Here is a 21,836-nt window from a genome sequence, read left to right as displayed (position 1 = left end):
TTAGTAAACAATAAAAATACTTGAGACTAAAATTTTTGTAATATTTTATTTTTATTAAATATTAAAAGATAAAAGAAATCAATATATTATTTTTAAACAACCTGATAAGTTAAAATGACTTTTTGTTATTAAACAAACAATTTATAATAAGTAAAAAATAACCGACTTAAAATTTAAAAATAAATTATTTTTAATAAGAAATTAAAAAAACAAATACCTTTTAGTCACAACCCCACGACATGTTCATATATTTAAAACTACAAGTCCCCATTCATTAATCATGCTTCTATCCTGTGATGACAATTTTTTCTCCACCTATTTTAAAAAGTAATTTTTTATTATTAAAATTAAAAATTTATTTAAAATTTGAAAATATGTTTAATAATTTTTTTAACGGAAAATAGTTCTTTAAGAAATATTTTCTTAAATTGTTTCACTTACTTTTGGAAGCTACCTTAAAAAATGATTATACAAATATAATTAAGAAATATTTGGTTAAAAGGGATGAAATAACCCCTAAAATTGAAAATCAAACCATTTCCATGTTTTTTCTGGAAAAATAATCCATTTTTTATATAAATACCATTTTTAATTTTAAGTATTTACATGTTGGTTTAAAAAAAAAGGGTTATTTTTATAAAAAAATAATGATGATATTTTTATCCAAATGATGCCAAAAAAGGATGGAAGGTTAAATTTAAAAAATTGGATTTTGAGAGACCCTTTTAATCAAATAACCCTATAATTAATGATTGATATAAAACATCCAAGATAAAAATTAATTTTAGAAAACATTTGAAAACGAAGAAAACAAAATGAAAATATTTTAAGTTTTATAAGAGACATTTATTTTTAACAAATATGGAAGAACAAGTTTTGAAAATAGTTCAAAAACTAGAAGTTCTCAAAAAAACTATTTTTTGAAAACAGTTGTGAAATTTGAAAACCATTCTCAGAAAGGTCAGAATTTTTCAGACTTTTGTATTGCCATAGGGTGTACAATTTTTTTTCTTTGCTATATTTAATGCAGAGTTTGGTTCAGTTTTATTTTATTTTTAGCGTTGCAGGTGGAAGTGGTTGACTTGTTATATCATACATACGAGATAGGGGCCACTCGGACTCTTGACCTTCATCAGCCAATACACAACGGTACAAGTTTGTGCCTGGCAGTGGAATTCTGATTCACGTGGTGAATATGAACTTTAGAGTAAATGATGGGTAAGTTCATCATAGATTTTGCTGGATTCTTTGAGTTATTTTATCCCTAGCTTTTGATCATGCGTGGGTGCCCAACTTCAACTTCAACTTCAACTTTAACGAGAATGAAACCCTTTCTGGATAGCTTTTTCCGGTGCTCTTTTCAGAAGAGATTGGCTTTTAACCCCCCGATTTTCGGATTCAATCATTGGAGTGCAAGTTTTACTATCCACCACTCCATCTTGCAACTATGTATGTTATATTCATTCACGGTTGCAAAATGCAAACAAGGAAGTGATGACAAGGCATATCAGGATAATGGGTTTCAAGACCCGTCACCTGTGGCACAGAATCTCCCTTTTCTATCCTATATCTTTCCGGTTCCAAAGCAGTCTCTTCTTCTTTTTTTTTGCTGGAGATTCATCGAAGGATGCAACTCCGTCCAAGTTAAAACAAACCAATGGGCCCTCGTTCGCCACCCTACCTTTTTCTAGGAATTCTTCCTTCCCTGAAACAATTATTGATCAACTAGGACCCATATTAGCAGCCTAGTATTTATCGTCCAGTTAGCTTGTCCAGAAGCAAGCCTACAACTAACCACCTCAGAGCTATTACTATGAGGTTCTTTGATGTTACCAATAACTCGTGCAGTTCTGGTTGGCAGCATCACGAGGATACACAGGCGGTGCAGGGCGGCCTGAATATGTATGAGGACCAGGTTAGAAATATTAAAAGTTAGTGCCTTGTTTTTTTCTTTTCTTACCCTGAATTTTCGAAAAAGAAACTTTTATGAGAATGATAAGACCATGTAATACTACAATGTGATGACTAAAAAAGGCCACAGAGCATTACCTTTTGTGAGAAAAAGGCTTCCCAAATAACAGCAACTGGAAGTTGGCATAGAAAGTAGACCAAAAAAGGCGGGGAAAAAAAACTTGGAATGAAAATAGTGATCACAAGGACCAACTAGACCGGAGCATAACAACAGGTATTTGGGCATTTCCATCCATTACATATATAAGACCTGGCTGCAAGCTGAATCTCTTTCCTAAATTGAATTTTAGAGAGGCTTCAGCCTGGAAATGGTCCCAGCTTGTGGGACGTTTGATTATCCCACCTAAGCTCAAACTCCATCCAAATTCATTTTCTGGGGAATCAGACACAGAAAGAGCCCACTGTAGATGTTGGGGACCTGAATTTTTCATCTCAATCCAACCTCCAATTCTAGTGCTATCGTCAAGCTTTGACTCAAGCATGACAGCAAATGATCCAGCAGAGACCCTTTCCTCCATGTCTGTGCCCAAGAGGCGATCAGATGCTTCCACGGATGTCTTAGGAGCTTTACGAAGTTTCAAAATGCTTACTGGCATTGTAAGGGCTCCAAGCCTGAACTGTTGACTTAATGGTCTAGGCACTTGGTGAAGACCCATAAGAGAGAGTTTTGTTCCTTCTGAAAGTTGACAGACAACTTGCCCAAAAGTACTGAAGCAGTCCCTTATTCCATCAGTGCAAGGCTCTACTCCCAGTCCAGAAGCAAACTGAGCTAAGGAAGCAACAAGCTTCGATTTTCTCACCATTAAGCCAATGGCACTACCATTATGTTGATTCAAAATTGGTGGCCCAAAAGATGAAAAATCAGTAAGACCCTTTCCCTGCCAAGTACAAGATAAAATCATCATTAACCCACCAGATATAAATTAGAAGGCTCAGTATTAATAGGAATGGAATTTAATGAGGAAACACATTAGGAGCAAAAAGTGCACCACCACCATGATTCCTTATAAGTTAATTGTGAAACCAAATTGCTGCTACAACAGAATAACACCATGCACATTAATATATTCAATCTAATGTTCTGTCTATGAAGAAATATTATTTCCACAAAAGTGGAAACCAAAAAGAAAAAGAAAATACTAATCCACAAACTTTAATGCCTGAACATAAGTGTGAGAAGTGGGTGATATGTATTTCCACTACAAGGTTAAAAGCATCCAACAAAGTGCACTTGCAGGCTGAAAAACCTTCCAAGTGCATGTAATCAATGGTCACCAACCATTTAGACCAACAGGTATATAGTGACTTTATTGACGTACGCATAAAATATTTCACTACTAGCCCAACAATATAAATTACCAAATAGATAGTACCTGGTGAGCAGAATCTGTAGCAAATCCAACATCCCTGCATTGAGCTCCGACTGGCACTGCAACTGCAGAAAACCAGTCACTAACATTAGCCACATAAAGCACTTTTGCTAGTGAAAGTGGACTTCCAAAGTCATGACCAAGATACCCCTGGCCTTTCTGGCTGGCCGCAAACTCAGCTACAAGAGTGTCACTCTGTCGAATCGTCGTTTTGAAAGTGAACCTTGAATCAATTCCAGTTCTCATTCCAGCTCTATTAAAGGCATCATAATCCTGCTGATCAACATTATCCTTCATCAATAAAGCCCCTAAGACATCAACCTCTCCCATTACATGGGTATTGGCTTCTTTGAATGGGCTTCCAGTGGAAGATTTGTAGGATAGTATTCGCTCAACCTTATCTTGTCGGTCTCTAAGCTTCATCAAATCTGAAAATGCTTCCCGCTGCAACCTCTTCAAGATTTCTATCTGAAAAGACATTGTAGGAAGAATGGTAAAGCCCTATAAGACATCACGCGGCTTATTATGAAACCAATAAAATCAAAGAAAAAATTGCAAATAGAAGAAGCATAAGATGAGTGCCTATCAGATTCAGGATATTATATTGCAATTCGAAATTTGACCATGAATGCAAGTAGAAGAGTCATGAGATCTCAAATGGTTTTTTCGTAACCACACCATCTCATAAACTTAACTAATATCATGGGAGGAAACTATCACATTTATGATTCTTCTGAATACCTAGGAGAAGGTGCAGCAATAATTCCAAGTCTGGCCCTGAATATTGTAGTTTAAATGCTATTTGTGGCTGTGGTTGAATGGATCGATGCTATTGTGAAAGCAGATACACAAGGTGCAATAATCAATAGGAGTTTAACAGGACATGGGCAAGACTTGATGGGGGAAAGACTCTTACTATCTATTAATTCAAAAGTTATCAGTTGATGGGGGAAAGACTCTTACTATCTATTAATTAAAAAATTATCATTTTAGATCCACATGGATATCACCCCCATAATTTTTGTAGCACCTGGAAAATAATAATAGCGATTCCTCCTTTTCAATATTTCCAGTGCTTCAAATGCTTAGATGTGTGCACTTTTCATGAATCGTCAAGGACTTTATCAAAGTAAATTGATAGCAGGCATAGTTCAAAGTTGTGGTGTCGGCTGCAAACTAGATATCTTGAGACAAATCAGTTGTGGCATCTCAGTTTAATAACAATGACACATAAAATACTCTAGTTGAAAAGTTCAAAATATTCCAAAAAGTAATCTTCTTTAAAAACAGTACAATAGATGTACTCAACAAATTAATAAAAAACATTTATTATTTCTTAACTTGCTTAAATAATCATAAAAATACTTGCTTTGGTAGATCTATGATAATATCAATAATTTAAAAAATTTAGTATTTCAAGTATAATTATTTTTCCACTAGAAACATATATTTTATTGTCAAATGTCAATTCCACATTGAATGATGGAGAGCATATTGGCTCTGGAACTTGTATGGCTTGAAACCATGTAGTAATGCTGTATCAGCAATGACTTGATTGAAACTATGATCCTTGGTAACAGGAGATGGCAGATGGTGGAATTTTTGTTTTTGTAAACAAGCATAAGAAGCTCAAGACTGCATTAAATGACTGCAGATTCTCTAGAAAGACTTAGTGATGTCGATGCAGCTAAAGATAACTCATAACTGTGCCAGTGTGCTCCTCAAGGCAGAGAATTTATGGAAGGAAAAGTCAAGAAAAATGGATTAAGAGATTTTAATTGTGTACATATTTCTCTCAACCAATCCTTATTTTTTTTATTAGGATGAAAGGTTCTTTTCTCTGACTTATTGAGAGATAAACAAAAAGAAAATATAAGAAAGCAACATACTAATTTCTAGATTTAGATATAGGGCTAGGATTTTTAAATCCTGCAAAATCATAGTATATTCCTTCCCAAAGGTTGAATGAAAGGTTGGTCATCTCTATCAACCAAAAATAAATTCTTCCTACTCATGCCTAGTAAGGAAGAAAAAAAAGCAAAATTTTAATTTATCTAAGTGGCATTGTTCCGTGATTTTTTTTTGATAGATAATCAAAATCAATTTATAAAAAGTAATGCTGGAGAAGGCGTTCCAAAGTACACAGGATGTATACAAAGAAACACCTCAAAGCAACACAAAAACAAAGAGAAACATCAACAACACCGGAGAAGGCATTGTTCCATGATAAGCTCGGGTCATTCTGAGAAACCATTAAACACATATTGTTAAAGTAATCTTTGAGCTTTTTGATAAATGCATGTTGCCTATAAACAATTCTAGTATTACTGCATTGACCCTAAAGCTTAAGAAACTAGTCACCCATCGCTCTGCCTTTCCTAAAAAAAATTTTGCCAAGTCTTTTTGTAGTCTTCAAATAAGTTGTCCATGGAAATTTGAGGGATGCCTTTCTTCAAAACAAAATTGAAGTCATCAAAGTGACTAATTCTCTACATCACATGTAGATTATCTTTCATATCTGGAAATGAGCTTCATTGACACGCATGAAGCAAGTTTTCTCCAACTTGCTAAAGAAAGGGCAAATTAGTTCTACTGTTTCACATTGGATAATAATTCTAGAATCAAGTGTCCAAATGATCCAATAGCAAACCCCTTTATATAAAAGAAAGAATATTAAACATCTCAAAAGAAACCAAGAAAAAAAATAACAGTGTTCTAAGGTAGATGAAATGGATATAAAGTTGCATTTAAAAACTCTAAAACTGAGTTCTCTAAAATCAAAAGCCCAACCCAGTTAAACTTGTTCTATCAAGAATTTCATATCACTAATTTCCTGCTTCACTGGTTGCGTATCACTCCATTTGTCTTCCCTGATTATATGAAATGAAAATTATGCAAAACCCACACATATTTTAAACTCTTCATTCAAAAGCCAATGAAGTTGAACAAGAAGAAGAAAAAAACAAAGTAAAGGAATTCAAAGAAGCTCATTTTCCTTCCTTTCCCTTCCTTTCCCTTTCCTCACTGAGATCCAAACCCGTGTTAAGAAAATGTGCAAGTTTCTCCGGTGAATTAGAAATAAGGGGCAGCATGCTGTTATGAAATGACATCAAAATTTCTCAGGAGTCGTATAGACTGAGTAAATGGGCGGCGCATATAAAAAAATCAGCCTTTATAACAATAAACAATAAAGAAGATAATCAAACATCAGGCAGCACCATTGAATGAAGAAAATAAACAACTGAAGGGAGAATATTGGAATTACCGGATTGCGGTCGCGGCGGGGAACGAGGCCGTTAACGAATTCGTGGCTGGACTTGGCGAATCCTTTCAATTTGTCAACAACTGAAGTTATGGGCTCCATTTCTAAACCCTAGCGCAGCGAGGGTGATAGAGCTGGAATTTGAAAAGGCCACACCAGAGTCCTGACCAGAGCTTCGAGGGACGCATTTGGGAGTCGGGCTTTCTCCATGAGATTTTGTGAATCGGGTTGTCACGTCACTCTAGGTTTTCAGACGTTTAATGGCCTGGGCTTAGCCCAATTGGTGGCCCAGGCCATAATCAGACCCGACATCGGTTAACAAACTCTTCCTCAATCGTTGGGGCAAGAGGATCCACTGTGATAGAAAGCAAGATAGATGTCATGGGTTTATCTTGAGCATCCAAAAGGATAATGACATATGTAGCAATGAAGCCAACAAAGCTTGAGTTGGAGAAATCCCTGGAAACTATTCATAAGATTAGATTATCCCATCCTCCAAGAACATCATGAACCTCAAAAGTGTGCACCAATTTGGTTCATGGTCCCAAGGACCAGCGGCTAAGGATCAAGGGACCATTACCAATAAGATTTGAAGTAAGAGCCTTGTATCTAAACCGATAAGAATGGGAAGCTAACCTCTTTATCAAGCAAGGCAAACAAAATTTTCCACGAGTGATCCCTTCTGTCTTACGAAGACAAAGACAACATGGATGGAAGTTCTTTATTTGAACCCGATTCATCTCTGATTTTTCTTGGTACTTTGGTCTAGTAAGAGTTCTAGAAGGTTTGGAGTGGTCCACCTCAAGCGTCCACAAATGAGTGCTATTACAAAAGGCCTAAGACTCAATTATGAAATAAAAAAAAAAAAAAAAAAAAGAGGAGCTAGGACCAAATTGTTCTATTTCCTCTGGCCGAATAGTTTTTTTTTTCCCTTGGAACAATCAAATAAAAAAGGGAAAAAGGAAAAACATGTTACAAACAAAGGTGTGAACTAGGAAGATTAAAGGTAAACAATTGATTGAAATGAACACGAATTGCATGATGGCTACGTATGAAGTACAAAAGAGAGAGCTCAAGGACTATCACCTGCTTCACAAATGTAGAAGAATTTGATATATTCAAAATCCTAATGAAAGTTTAACAGGTAGTAGACAAAAAAATCAACCATTCTTAAGTGCCATGTAGAGCATGCCAACTGCTTTACTAAGCTCCGAAAGCATATTGAACTAAAGTTCGAAAGCTAAATGTTTTTTTTTTTAATTTTTTGCTTTAGTACTCCCAAAGAAATGCATAAAACAGGAAATGGTAGGCATTGAAGCTATCGAACATCATCCCTAATAGATTGAACATAACATATTGGACGGGATCCCCTCCCACCCCAACATCATTAAGGAGTCAAATCTATTGTTATGTTAATGGAAGCTTTAATGTAAACAATGTTATCAAGAACAGAAAGATAAAATAATCACATACGATACATGAGGTTTTGACATGGTTTGATCAACCATACCTACGTCCACAGATGAGAAAGAATCATTCCACTATACAATAGAGAATATTATAGAGGATAAAACTAGATACAATTATTGGGTTCTCAAAAAATCCTATGTTTCCCCAGCCTTGTATTCATACCCTATTATGAGCTCCCTCGTTCCATTAAGTATTTTTCGTTCTCTCTCACATCTCTATCCACCTCATATAATCTCTACAAATCCATCTCCATATTATGACTTTTTCCCCTCATAACCCAAAATAAAGATATTTCCAAATAACCTTCTTCATTTTACAAGAAAATGTAATATTACAATAATATATTAATTTATGAAATATTCTATACAATATTCTTTACAAATTTTTTTTTTACTAATTTGGAATTTGGGACACTTCTTAACAAAGTTTGTTCTGTTAGCGGAAGCTTTAATACCAATAATGTTAGATTAAGAACATAAAGATAAAACAATCAGTACACAAGGTTTTAACATTATTTGGTCAACCATGTTTATGTTCACGGATGAGAAAGAATCATTCCATTATACAATAGAGAATATTACAGAGGGCAAAACTAGATACAACTATGGAGTTCCCGAAACATTCCATGTTTCCCCACTCTTTGTATCCATATCTTACCATGAGTCATCTCATTCCACCAGATGCCTCTTGTTTTTTCTCACATCTTTATCCACGTAGTCTTTATAGTCTTTATCCACACAGTCTTCATAAACTATCTCCATCTCATAACTTTTTTTTCTTATAACCTAGAATATTTATAGTGATATTTCCAACAACCTTCCTTATTTTATAAGGAAATCTAATATTACAATAATATATTAATTTAGGAAATATTCTATACAATATTCTTTATTAAAAAAATATTTATTATTTTTTATTGCACTTATTATGCTTTGATTGTGCTTTTATCGTCTTTAATATTAATGATTGTTGGCTTATAATGACTTTTGAGCCTTGAAGTCTGACATTTTATGCTTAGTAACGATTATGTTAATTGATGCACTTAATTCCTACTGTAGTTAATACTTGGTAGGTGGGAATGCATAGTGCATAGATGGTTTATATCTGTCTGCACCTTAGGGTGGATAGATAATAATGCATGACGATTGCACAAAACAAACATTGTGCTAGATAGAGTGCGATCATGCTAAACGATAATGAGTGTCCCATAGATGTAATGTCCTTGTTGTGTCCTACAAGGTTGCGAGACCAAACAGACAAATACCCTATATGAGACCAAACAAACCCTCATCAAGGTCAGAGATTAGTTTTTGATACCATTTGTAACGATTCGTGCATCCAACCGAGTAGATATTATCCTCTTTGGGTCCAAGGGGTTCTTATATCTATATAGTTGAAAGAAGTGCTAGAAACTTTCTCCATTACCCGATGTGACATCACACCAATCTCATCCAACACTTTTCTTTGTATCATGCATGAGATACGTATGTCAAGAAAGTTGCATATGGAAAACTTTTTATCTAAAATTGTGGAAGGAAAAAGTAGAATTACCATTAATCCCTTTAGCTATGTGATTGATTTTATTTTTAAAATAGCATCTTAAAATAATTTTTAAGAAAAATGAGGATAATTTTAATTTTTAAAAGCTTAATCAAATAAAAACCTAATTGTCTTTGAAAATCTAAATAAACAAAATTAGGAAGTGTAGACTCATCCATAAAAATAGCTTTCATGGATGGATTTTTTCTTTAAATATTTAAGAAGCTCATCTATATAAGGTTAAAGATGAGGGCTTCCCTACCTACTTAAGTAAGTTTATTATATTTGATTTAAAAAGGTTTAATATAAAAATTAAGAAAATATTATTTTTATAAAAATTAATTTTCTTTTATACCAAAAACTGTTTCATATTCAATGAATTTTTATAATATTTATTTATTTCCCAATTTTAAAAATATAATTCAAAAGCCAGTTTTATTTTTGTCATCAAATGGGCTGTGAATAATTGAAATTGAGGGATGCGGATGTGAACGGAGAAGTGCTTATTTGGTGAATATTTTACAAAAAGGGAGTTTTTTTGTTTTTTTTTTTTTTAATTTTTTTATTGCCAAAAAAACAATATTTTTAGTGCAAACTCGGAAGGTGCCTAACGATAGTGAAATGAGAAAGTTCTCACCGCTTGTTTGATTAAGCATTCCAAAGCTGGTACAGAGACGAAAGCGCAAGGACAGCACACAAATACTCGTGCTCAGCACAAGACAACACGCGCAGAGGTCCATTCTCAATATCCTCTATATCCCCGCCTTACCTACAGTTTTCAGACAGGCTTGCCTAGCCCACCGAGAGAGGCGCTATGGAGAGGCTTATCCACTCCTCTTCTTCCCTCCTTTCCAAACCCTTTCTAAAACCCGCCCATTCTCCCCACCGCCTCTCCCGAAACGACGCCCTTCCATTCCGGCTTTCCTTTCTTAAGCGTCCTTATTTCGTCCAACTTGGCTCGGCTTTCTGTGCTCTCGAGAATTCATCCTCTTCTTCTTCTTCTTCTTCCTTTCGCCGCCTCAAATTTCATGCTCATTGCTCGAAGAAGGGGCCGTCGTTTTCTTCTTCCCCCGATCCAGATGTTTCGTCGACACCCGGATCTCATTTTCTCAAGCGCATAGTGGGAGCTGCTTCGAATCAACAAAAGGTGTGTTGTGTGTTGCCTCCATATCGGTCCTTCTTGTTCTGAGAAAAATTTGGGAGTGGAAAATTCAATTGTGGTTTTGATGTTCTTTGTTTTGGCTTTTAGAAGATTGAAAAGCTTCGCTTTAGTCGGGTGATTTTTTTTTTTTTCCCCACTTTTTTCTCACCAACCAAACGGAGCAGAAGGACATCTTTCTTTTTTCCCTTTTTGGTTTCCACTGAGTTAAGTTAATCTATTGGCTTTGATTTTAATTCTTCTCTTGTTCTTCTGTTCTTTGTTGTTGTTAAGTACTTAAATGGTAGATAGAATCGGTTTCTCAGCTAATTCAAAAATCAACCTTTTGTTTTTTTTTTCCCTGATGAGTAGAATATCAGTAGAGCATTCTTTTAGTTATTGTCTGATTCTGCTTTATTCTCAATATTATTCCTCCTCCCCCATTTCGTTATGCCGTCAATTTTTAGCATCGAAAGGATTTTAGGTGGCACCTTCTTTTGCTTGAGTTCTATTGGGTGAATGTGGAAGATGAATTTAATGTCAAAGAATGGTGGTTTCTAGGCACTTTCATATGAAGCTGTTTTCCTATCTGTTAGGGTGAGATTCTCTAGAAGAATTGAGGTCAGTTCAGTCGGTTTTGGAGCTTCATTTGCAGAGTGGGGGTTTTTGGTTAACAAAATCAGAGGCATTATGGTTTAGTTGTTGCAGGAAAAAACAAATACTGGGACTGGGAAGAAATGGCTTCATTGATCTTGCTTTAGGTCAACATAGTAACACTAACATAGGGCATGTTTAGAATGCTGGGATAGAGAATGGGAATGGATAATCAATTCTGTGCCTTTTTCATTCATGTTTTTGAATTGATTGTCGTGGAAGCCAAATCCTACTCTCATCAGGATTTTGATTCCTCTCTTCTACTTAGTATATTATGTTTACCCTCATTCTCATCCTATTCCCATTACTATTCTCACATACCAAATGCACCCATAAGTTCCAGAAACTGCACAATCTTCTCCAATTGGAATGGGTATCTGAATGTTAGCAAAGTGATTTTCCTATAAGCCTTGGAAGTCAAAATGCCAACAAGATTTTCTTTGTCTTTAGTCAGGACTAATGAACTGGCAAGTCCTTATAGTCATAAATTTATGAGGGTGTGGAGGAAAACACCATTGTAAGGCAGTTCCGGCTGCTGTATATCTTACTCAACCATATTTAATGTGTAATTCTTATTGATTCTTGATAAACTAAACAGCTTGTTCTTTCTAAAATATTCCAGGTCATCACTGCTGGAGCAGTACTACTAGTGTCAGCTCTCTTTGTGCTCTTAGTCCACCCAATTATTACTTCTTCAGCATATGCTACTGGGTTCTCTGCTGCTTCTGCTGTCAATGGAAAAATCGTTCGTACTGAGCTGCTAAGTAGTGCTTGGACTGGCTTCTTTGCTGGTTGCTTACACACACTGTCAGGACCAGACCACCTTGCTGCTTTGGCTCCACTTTCTATTGGGCGCACCAGGGTGGAGAGTGCTCTAGTTGGAGCACTTTGGGGCTGTGGCCATGATGCTGGGCAATTGATTTTTGGTTTGCTGTTTCTACTACTCAAGGATCGGCTTCATATAGAGATTCTCCGCACATGGGGCACAAGAGTGGTAGGCTTCACCTTACTCGTTATTGGTGCCATGGGAATAAGGGAAGCATCAGAGTCTCCTGCACCTTGTGTTGTCCTGGAAAATGGCGAGTGTGATGTTAGCATGTATGATTCCCTCGAAGCTCCAGTTGTTGGAAAGAAGAAAATTGGGTTTGCAACTTTTGCTACCGGCATTGTTCATGGATTACAACCAGATGCCCTAATGATCATCTTACCAGCACTTGCCTTACCTTCACGCATAGCTGGTGCTGCCTTTCTGGGTATGTTCTTGATTGGAACGGTAGTTGCAATGGGAAGTTACACGGTGTTTATAGGTTCATGCAGCCAGGCATTAAAAGAAAGGGTCCCTAGAGTAACCGAGAAACTGACTTGGGCTTCTTCACTTGTAGCAATTGCTCTTGGACTTGCCATCATTTTCAGCCAGTTTTTTGGGTTCAGCCTTTATTGACTTATCTTATAGTCTTCGGGACAAAGCCCCTTACAAAGTTGCGCAAGGAACTCTCCATCTCCACAAGAATCTTCATCCATCTTTTCTTTCTTACTTGGAAGTTCATATTTCATACTCAAAGAATCTCTTTTAGGATTTTCATGGAACACGATGTAGCTTTATATATGATAGCTCAGATAGACTTGCATATTTCTTGTGACTATTGTCCCAATCAGAGTATAGTTCTCTTCTCTCTAATTTAGTTGTGAGTTTGGTTCTACTGTCGACTTTATCGTTCTGGTTTAATATGGAATGAATGGTATAAGTAGAAAAAATGTCAACTCTCACCTATCTTTATTATTGGGCACTAGCCACCAAACCAATTACTAATTTCCACCACCACAATCATACCCACTTGTCTAAACCCATTAATTCATGCTAACATAGTGGAAGAATAGTCAAATTCTATGGTCAAATATTGTCTATTAAGAGAAAAAATAAAAATAAAAACCAGAAAAGTGAAGCCCACGAATGCGTACCCACCTCACCAACCATGACTTCTTCTGAGAGTGGACCAGTATGTAATCCATCAACCTCTATATCTGTCCATATATAAAATAGTGAGATCCCTTTTGACCACTGCTTTGTTGCTCATAAACTTTCAAGTTTAATTCAATCATGTAATCAGTCAAGTTGCAAAAAGAATTAATAGAATATTAAATTTGAAATAATTTATATGATAGTAACACACCCACTATCTTAATCATCCATTAGGTTGATCCACGATGCTAAAATTTTCTTTAAAAAATGTACATGGATTAACAAAGTAGTGTAGATGGCTGTGAGGATATCAGTGAAGTAAATTACCATAAATGGGTGTTATACTCTGTTAAGTACTCTCGTCATTCGAATGATCCTAGCAAAGATATTTGCAAATCAAATTTCACAGTTCCAATTTAATGGTTGATAAAAACTACAAATCCCTTGGTCAGCATCCTAGAGATTTGGTAGCTTTAAGCTTTGAAAGTGGCATACATTTTTTTCTCCAGAGAGTTTTTGAAAAACAGAAGAAATTGGTAAGACATTTTAGGTTACCAGATAGATGCAAAACAGGAAGTGCTTCAAAAAGAACAAGTGGAACTTCCACTCGTTCTTTATTATTGGCACCAGCGAACCAAACTCTTGAACTAGCTGCCCCAACAATTTCCATACCCACTTGTCTAACCAATCAATTTATCCTAATTGGTTCACGCTAACAAACCAAATATGAGTAAATTGGCCGCAAAGAAACCCCACCTCCCCAGTACTTGGGCCACGTGCACCCTCTGTCCGCAACTTCAAATCCTGTGCTTATAATTCGATTCAAACTTATCTATGAAAAGAAAAAATTTGTAGAAAAATAAAGAAGAATAAAAGGATGTGTTATAGCTTGGTGACCCGAATTCTTTCTTGGTCAAACCTAAAACTTCGTGATGTGATATATTACGAAGAAAAATTATAGATTTTTTGGGGGTCTATGATGGTAGTAGAGGGATATTACCAAACTTATAGGCTCTGTTTGGTTCTTGGAAAATGCTAAAAAAAGGAAAAAAAAATGTAGAGGAAAATGGTTTTCTTTAGTTTGGATGACATGGAAAATAAGATGGAAAAAAAATATAAAGGAAAGTATTAAAGAAAATATTGTAATATTTTCCGTATTATTTTCCTTAAAAAATAACGAGGAAAATAAGAGAAAAAGAGAAGGGCAAAGGGGGGGAATTTTATCGGGCTCTTCTTCACCGAGGCTTCACCTCTCACTTCCTCTTCATTGGTGGTTATGGCTTCTCACCGTCGTCGACCATTTCAACGGCCACCACAATCACTTCGACCACCTTCCAGGGCCGAAAACCTACCATTTTCAGGCACCCGAGTTCCCATGGATGAAGTGCGCTCTTCAAATCAAGTTCCCATGGATGAAATGGATTCTTCAAATCCAGTGAATGTATTCGGATCCATGTCTTCAGATCAGGTATGAATTGAACTCCAATCCACCTCATCCTGTGAAAACCCGGAACCCAAGCTAATCGTTCTCTCTTGGGTTCTCTGTTTGAGTTTCTAGGTTGCTTTTGCCTTTCCCGTTTCTTAAATTTCGCCAGAATTTTTCTAAACTTTCCTAACTTGTTGCTTTCTGGATTTGATCTGATTTTTACCCTTGATGTTCTGCTATTGTTTACTGGCTAATGGTTTTTTCATAATTTGGTTGGGGGAATGGGTCTACAATTGTGTATTCTAGGGGATTCCCAAATAACTCTCTGTATTTCTTGATTTGCTTACATTATGAGAGTAGTTACAGAACTTAAGTTATACAGTAAGCATCAATTGGTAGGCTATGATCATTATGACTCTCTGGAGCTCTAAGAAAATCCATAAGGCAGAAATTCTCAACTCGTGTAATGGGTTCAAAGTGGAATAGATTGTATGAATATTCCATTATTTAATTTATTTTTGTGTTTATGTGATGTCATTCAATTGGATTCTTAAATTATTTAGCTTTACAAAGTTTGATGTTGTGTATAAGTAATCAAGTTTGAAGGCTATTTGTTGATGTGTTTTCATTTAAAAATAATCTAGAAAAATAATAAAAGAACAGCAAAAATGAAAATATATTAGACAGTGACCAGCTTCACCTCTCCCTTCATATATACAATCCAATGTGAGGTAGGGATTGAAAGAAAACCAGCCCTATCAATTGGAGATAGCACAGGAGGAACATAAAAATTAAATAAAAGGCAATTTATTAAAAATTTTGAAGGTATGTTCCAAATAATTTACATTGAGATGATGCTTCACAGAGCAATCTTTTCAAGTAGCAAACCAAAAGTTGAAGCATCAAATGAATTTAGACAACAAAGGAAAAATACCTATTAAAGAAGTGCACAGGTGAAAGGACACCAAATGGAGAACCCATTGCTAGAAGAAGATCTCCCTTCTTATTTGAGGGTGATATGGCTATGTTGGGCAGATCCTAAATTACAGGTATCCACCCTGTCAATCTCATGAATATTGACTAAAGTGTACAACTAAATGCTATGAGCAAGAAAGAAATATCCTTTCAATTGTTTGATATTTAGTACATTATTAATTAACATAAGGAATGCTAATATAAATAAAATAAAAGGTTCATTACCTTAGAGTTTATGGAAGAGACCCCGAGAAGGGAAATTCTAGCAGTTGACTTCCTATTTTTTTGAGGATTTTTTTTCTTTCCTATTTGTTTTTTTTTTTTTTTTTGGGTTAATGCATAAGCATGACAGAGTGAATTGGTTGAAGCCTTTTTCTTGATTTGAAAAAGGAATGTCAGGTTTCATCCAATGTGCAACAGGGTTAAAGTGAACCATGTGGGAATTGTTCACTTGAGAAACTTATTAATTATTTGAGAAAATGAACATGTGCCTTTTTGTGGTTTGGTCAGTACAAAACAAAGAAGTTTCCCCTTTGGAACAAACCTGAGCCTACAATACTGGATTGTTTTGATATGGAAGATGAAGGGGAATATGATTGTGCTCTTTATAACATTCTTTTGTAGTGAAGGAGAAATTATGTCGGGGAAACTAAATCACTGTGCCATAATTTACCACTACCATCCTATAGGTTTAGTGAATATGGAAATGTTGAATAGATCAACTGACATTGTCAAGGAAATTTTGTTATGTAGTTTTGAGAAGCATGCTATGATACCCAGACTCTCCAATTGCACCTTGTGTAATTGTGTCAACACAATGTGACTATTTGCTTCAGATGTTACCTTGTTAGATACTCCTATTTTGCTTCAAAGTCCAAAGGGTACAGAGGGATATATTATTTTTATAGGATAAACTTTCAGATTTTTTTTACCATCCTATTAGATTCTGTTATTAATTGACGCATTCATGCCCAAAACTTTACAATGGTTGTGGACATTAGCATCAATTAGTAAATTGTTAGCAACAAGGCCCAATTGAGGGCAAAGCCAGAACATGATACCAGTGTCGAAGTTAATTAATTATAACCCAAACCTGATGAGCTTATAAGCCCTTGGTATATTTTTGCCACAAGGATTAATGATAAACCTTAAGCATACCAGCCTTAAATAATTGAACACATCTCTAACTAAGCTATAACAACATTCAAAAACTTGAAACATCTCCAACTAGTTTGTAGCAGTTTCTACAGAAAACTAGAGCCCCAGATTCATTTCCTAAACATTGAGAACGTATCCAGACCCCCTAAAATTCGAAGCCATCATAATGCTAGAGATCTGCCAAATTAGTGCATAGTCGACCAATTTAGGAAAATCTAGTTATGAAGGTCGTTATGGAGTGCCAGTGAATTTTCCACTAGCATGCCGATATGGCTCTTAGCATCTTGATGGAGACCCACTCTCTGACATGATTGTTAAAAATTGAACAAAATGCAGCAATAACTGAAGGGTTTCTGTGAAACCAAAATGTTGATCCTCACTTCAAAATGGCACAGAAAAATAAACGATGAATCTTAAAAATAGAAGAATAAGCAGATCAGTGGACAAATACTAGATGCGCAATGCCAATATGATTCTGGAAGTGTCGGGTGATCTGCCTCTCTAGCAGCATCAAGATCATCAAGTGCCAAGTACCATAACGTTTCACTTTTAAACTTTGTGAAACTCTCTCAAACAACTCATTAGTTATCACGTCTCGGGTTTTTCTTCTCCGTGCACAAGATATGATATTCATCAACGTGTAGTAGTTAATTACAAGTTTATTCATAATAAGCTTCCAGTCCCCACAGCTTCATTGTCTCAAATTGTAGAAGTGCCAATCTACAAGTTTTTTCATACTTCATCATCTTGGTTCCTTTATGACGTGTAAGAATGATGTTCAAACTTCCACTCTATACCTTCCAATCAGACTCATTTATACTCTCAATGGGTTAATTAACTATTATTAATCTATGTACCCTAATCTGAAAGTTTGTCCTATAAAAATAATATAAAAATAACATTGGGAGTGTTGCAGGCAGCTCTTTCCTTTGTCAAAACCTACATCATGGCAAAAACATACCCAATTTAAATTATGAATGAGCAGACATCACTCTCTCTCTCCCTGATTGGGATTCTTCAACCATAAAGTTTTTTTTTTTTTTTTTTTTAATATCAAGTAGTTATTCTAGATGCTTATCAGCTCTCATTGATCTGGACCCACCAATTATAATTTATTTTGTTTCCTCATTACTTTCCCAATACCAAACATCACTGGCATTTAACATTTGATAAAAATTAAGGCCCATTCAGTTTATCTACCAAAAATACAAAAGAGATAGAAACAAAATAAACACAAAAAATCAAGGCCATGTTTGGGATTGCTTCCTAACATAGTTTTTTTTTTGTTGCATTTGAACTAAAATAGAGATTCATTTGAACTAAAATAGTGTATGGGTTTTCCATTTCTTTTTACCTAATTTACTTTTCTATTATTTGTGCAGGCAAAGCAAGTTCATCCTAATAAAAATCCGAGTGACCCTTTGGCAACTGAACGATCTCAGGTAAGTTCACTTCTTTGTCATTCATTCATCATCTTCTTCTTAATACTCTATTCTTCTTCATTCATCCCAAAACCAAGTGGAGGACTAAGTATTCTTAAGTAATCATGCAAATTTCAGACTGAATAATGAACTTAGAAAGAGTTTCATTTTGTTATCATGCTTTAAACTAGACATTTCAACTCTAGTAAGGTCTGTTTTACCATAAGTGGTAACTTGTCATTAATTTAACTATCATAAATAGTCATAATCAATCTTAGATTAAGTTAATTTAACTATCACATTTCAAGAATGAATAATGACTTCACTAAATCATTCCTCTTACTTTGCTATCATGTAGACTTATAATGAAGAATGGCAAAGACTTAGAAGATGGGCAGCAACTTGTGTATCTATGTATGCTGCATATGCGGCAATTCTTGTTTCAGTTTATCATCACTCAAACTATTTGGAGAGATCAATCTCTAATGAAGGAGATTATGAACGACATGCTTTGATGGAAAGACTTACACTAATGGATAATGAAGATTGTTATAATCAACTACGTATGGGAAAGGATGCATTCGCAAGACTAGTAAACATTCTTCGGGGAATAGGTCGTCTTAGAAATAGTGCACATAGTAATGTAAAAGAACAAGTTGCCAAATTCCTTCACATTGTTGGCCATAATTTAAGGAATAGAACTATGAAATTTTATTTCAAGCATTCTAGTGAAACTGTTAGTCATCACTTTCATCAAGTTCTTAGAACTATAATATCTTTAAATGATGTCTTCTTAAAGCAGCCTGATGGATTAAAGTGCCCTCAAGAAATCAAGGACAATTCCAAATTTTGGACCTACTTTAAGGTAAACTTACTTATCTAATAAACATCATTAGAATATTATTTATATTTTTAAATAAACTAATAATTTTGTTTCTTTATAGGATTACATAGGGGCGATTGATGGGTCACATTTTCGTGTAAAAGTGTCAAATGATGTTGTACAAAGGTATCGAGGGCGAAAGTACTATCCAACACAAAATGTTTTAGCAGCATGTTCCTTTGACTTGAAGTTCACATATGTTTTACCTAGTTGGGAAGGATCTGCGTTAGACTCGAGAATCCTAGATAATGCATTAATGAGAGATTTTGATAAATTGATTGTTCCACAAGGTGATTATTGGTGATTAGATAATAATTTATTAGCTCAAGTGACTATTACTAATAATAAATATCCTTTGTCTATGCTTCTTAGGTAAATATTATTTGGCCGATGCGGGTTTTTAGCTAAAAACTGGATTTCTTATCCCATATAGAAGCACTCGTTACCATTTAAAAAAGTATAGTGTTCATCAACTAGAAAATGCTAGAGAGGTTTTCAACATTCGACACTTGTCGTTGAGAAATGCAATTGAAAAGGCATTTGGTGTTTTGAAGAAAAGGTTTCCAATAATAGCTAGTGGGACGGAGCCACATTACCCTGTTGACACACAATCTGATATTATACTAGCATGTTGTATCCTCCATAACCATCTCATGGGTGTTGATCCAAATGAAAGATTAATAGCAGAGGTCGATAGAGAGCTTTTTAGCGAAGAAACGGAGTTTGAATCAATGGTTTTGAGTTTAGCTGAAAAATGCAAGGAATGAGAAATCTTAAAGGAGAAAATAGCCATGGATATGTGGAAAGATTATAATAGAAACCGTTGATGAGTCCTTTTATTTTATAGTTCTTTTCTTGTATAGTCTTTTGTGTTTCATATTAAGTACGATGATTGTATTTAGAACTATAATTTCTCTAGTTAAAATCACACTTTGAATGAGTTACAATGAAGTTATTATTATATCTCCTCCTCTTGACTTTTCATTTTAAACATATATATATGTATTATTATTTCAGATGGAACATAGTGAAGGCTTTGAAGTACACAAAAGTGTAAGTGAAAAAAGAAACTTGACTTGGATTGATGAAATGAACAACTTTTTGGTTGATCGATTAATGGAGCAAATGCATAAATGGCAAAAGATAGGAGGAGTCTTCACCAAGACAGCTTATGTAATGGTTGCGCGAGAAATTGGGGAAAATTTTGAATTGCGTTGTAACTCTGAGCATATAAAAAATAGAATGAAAACTTAAAAAAAAAACTTTTATGCTGCTCAAGAAGTTTTACAAAATGGTAGTGGATTTGGTTTCAATGAATCAACTCAAATGATCGAAGCTACCACGGAAGTATGGACTACTTACACTAAGGTGAGTTAATTATTATTTTTGAGTTATTAGAAATAAAATTTTTGCATGTAATGTAGAGTTATAAATTTCTAATAGACATTATCACAATTGAACTCTAGTTTTGTTAATATTTGTTTTTTCTGATGTTAAAAGGCACACCCAGGAGCATCTTAGCTCAGATACAAACCTATTAGAAATTATGATAAGTTGCCCATTCTTCTTGGAAAATATCGAGCAACAGGAAGTCTTGCTGCAGGTGCAAAAGAAAGACAACTTCGTTGGGCCCAGGAACAAAATTTGGATGACACAATTCCATTAGGATCATCACAACATGGGATCAGAGATGAAACATTTGCTTATGTTGAAAATGAAGCAACAACTGAGACATATTTCTCATTTGCAGATGCATCTGTTTCTGCACCAAAGTCAAACAAAGAAACAAAAAAGCGAAAAGCAAAATATGCTGACATTGTAAGTGAAGAATTAAGGTCAATTAGAGTTGGAATGGATGCAGTTGTTGCGGCTCTTGATAAAAGCAACCTTCAAAATTATACAGAAGAGCAATTGTTTGAAGAGATTGCTAAGATTGGAGGCATGAGTGATGTATCTCATATGAAAGCATATCAAGCTCTCACCGGTGATATGAGTGCAACTCGGGCCTTTCTTGCTTGTCCAATTGATAGGCGTAAGCTTTGGTTGTCAGTTAAATTTGGACCTACTTTTTTTTATGCCTAATTTGAGATGGAGATTATTTTTATTTTTAGTTTTAGTTTTGTTTTGGGGCTATACGTGAAGTTTTGATATCAAAACTCATGGATGATAGTTGACTATTAGAAATTGATCTATTATATTTTTAGACTTATGAAGACTTTTTTTATTCATCTATCTTTTCAGCATGTTATTCAATTATTCCTTTGTTTGGTTAGCTGAAAAATGGAGGAAATTATGTTTTTTTCGGTTTAGACCAGCTTGTTGTTTCTTAAGTTTTCGATAATTTACAAATTGAATTTCAAATTCTGGACTTCTTCTTTCATTGAATTCTCTGATTATCTACGTTTTTGCGGCTACCAAACATAGCACAGAGTTCAGTTTGATTGTCTCAAGTGCTTAAGGTGATATGTTTTGTATAGATAGGCATCATGGGGTTGTGGAGTGACACTCTATATAGTTGGCTAATTTTAGTGGTTGGCTACTGTTAGAAGTTGTGTAAACCAACTTAAGGATAATAAAATCTGTAGCTACTTTTACCTTAAGTTTTGGTA

The 21,836-nt window shown here is 35.0% G+C and overlaps 2 protein-coding genes and 1 long non-coding RNA gene across 3 annotated transcripts; 2 read left to right on the top strand and 1 right to left on the bottom strand.

Annotated features, from left to right (window-relative positions):
• Nucleotides 1-1,966: 1,966 nt before the first annotated feature.
• Nucleotides 1,967-7,209, bottom strand: LOC100260855 (uncharacterized). The gene is made up of 3 exons (XM_002279244.5): nucleotides 6,607-7,209; nucleotides 3,345-3,809; nucleotides 1,967-2,849 (listed from the first exon to the last, which is right to left on the bottom strand). The coding sequence occupies exons 1-3, from the start codon at nucleotides 6,703-6,705 to the stop codon at nucleotides 2,151-2,153; spliced, it is 1,263 nt and encodes a 420-aa protein (XP_002279280.1). The 5' UTR covers nucleotides 6,706-7,209; the 3' UTR covers nucleotides 1,967-2,150.
• A 3,020-nt stretch (nucleotides 7,210-10,229) lies between these two features.
• Nucleotides 10,230-13,100, top strand: LOC100255788 (chloroplast protein FOR GROWTH AND FERTILITY 2). Its single transcript, XM_002270309.5, has 2 exons — nucleotides 10,230-10,759; nucleotides 12,027-13,100. Exons 1-2 carry the CDS (start codon nucleotides 10,427-10,429, stop codon nucleotides 12,843-12,845), a joined length of 1,152 nt encoding a protein of 383 aa, XP_002270345.1. The 5' UTR covers nucleotides 10,230-10,426; the 3' UTR covers nucleotides 12,846-13,100.
• A 7,008-nt stretch (nucleotides 13,101-20,108) lies between these two features.
• LOC132253273 (uncharacterized) lies at nucleotides 20,109-21,459 on the top strand. Its single transcript, XR_009465121.1, has 2 exons — nucleotides 20,109-20,595; nucleotides 20,978-21,459. It is a non-coding gene; the product is annotated as an uncharacterized LOC132253273 (long non-coding RNA).
• Nucleotides 21,460-21,836: the final 377 nt, after the last annotated feature.

The sequence above is a fragment of the Vitis vinifera genome, chromosome 18 (genome assembly GCF_030704535.1).
Source record: "Vitis vinifera cultivar Pinot Noir 40024 chromosome 18, ASM3070453v1".
NCBI lineage: Eukaryota > Viridiplantae > Streptophyta > Magnoliopsida > Vitales > Vitaceae > Vitis > Vitis vinifera.
The sequence above is the reverse complement of the archived record's forward strand: the minus strand, read 5'-3'. Positions and strand labels throughout refer to the sequence as shown.

Excerpts from the sequence above, each read along its gene's own strand:
- LOC100260855 (XM_002279244.5), bottom strand. The coding sequence starts at position 6,705 with ATGGAGCCCATAACTTCAGTTGTTGACAAATTGAAAGGATTCGCCAAG. Across the intron at positions 3,810-6,606 it reads CCCGCCGCGACCGCAATCCG|ATAGAAATCTTGAAGAGGTT; the intron begins GTAATTCCAATA and ends ATGTCTTTTCAG. Across the intron at positions 2,850-3,344 it reads CTACAGATTCTGCTCACCAG|GGAAAGGGTCTTACTGATTT; the intron begins GTACTATCTATT and ends TGTACTTGGCAG.
- LOC100255788 (XM_002270309.5), top strand. The coding sequence starts at position 10,427 with ATGGAGAGGCTTATCCACTCCTCTTCTTCCCTCCTTTCCAAACCCTTT. Across the intron at positions 10,760-12,026 it reads CTGCTTCGAATCAACAAAAG|GTCATCACTGCTGGAGCAGT; the intron begins GTGTGTTGTGTG and ends AAAATATTCCAG.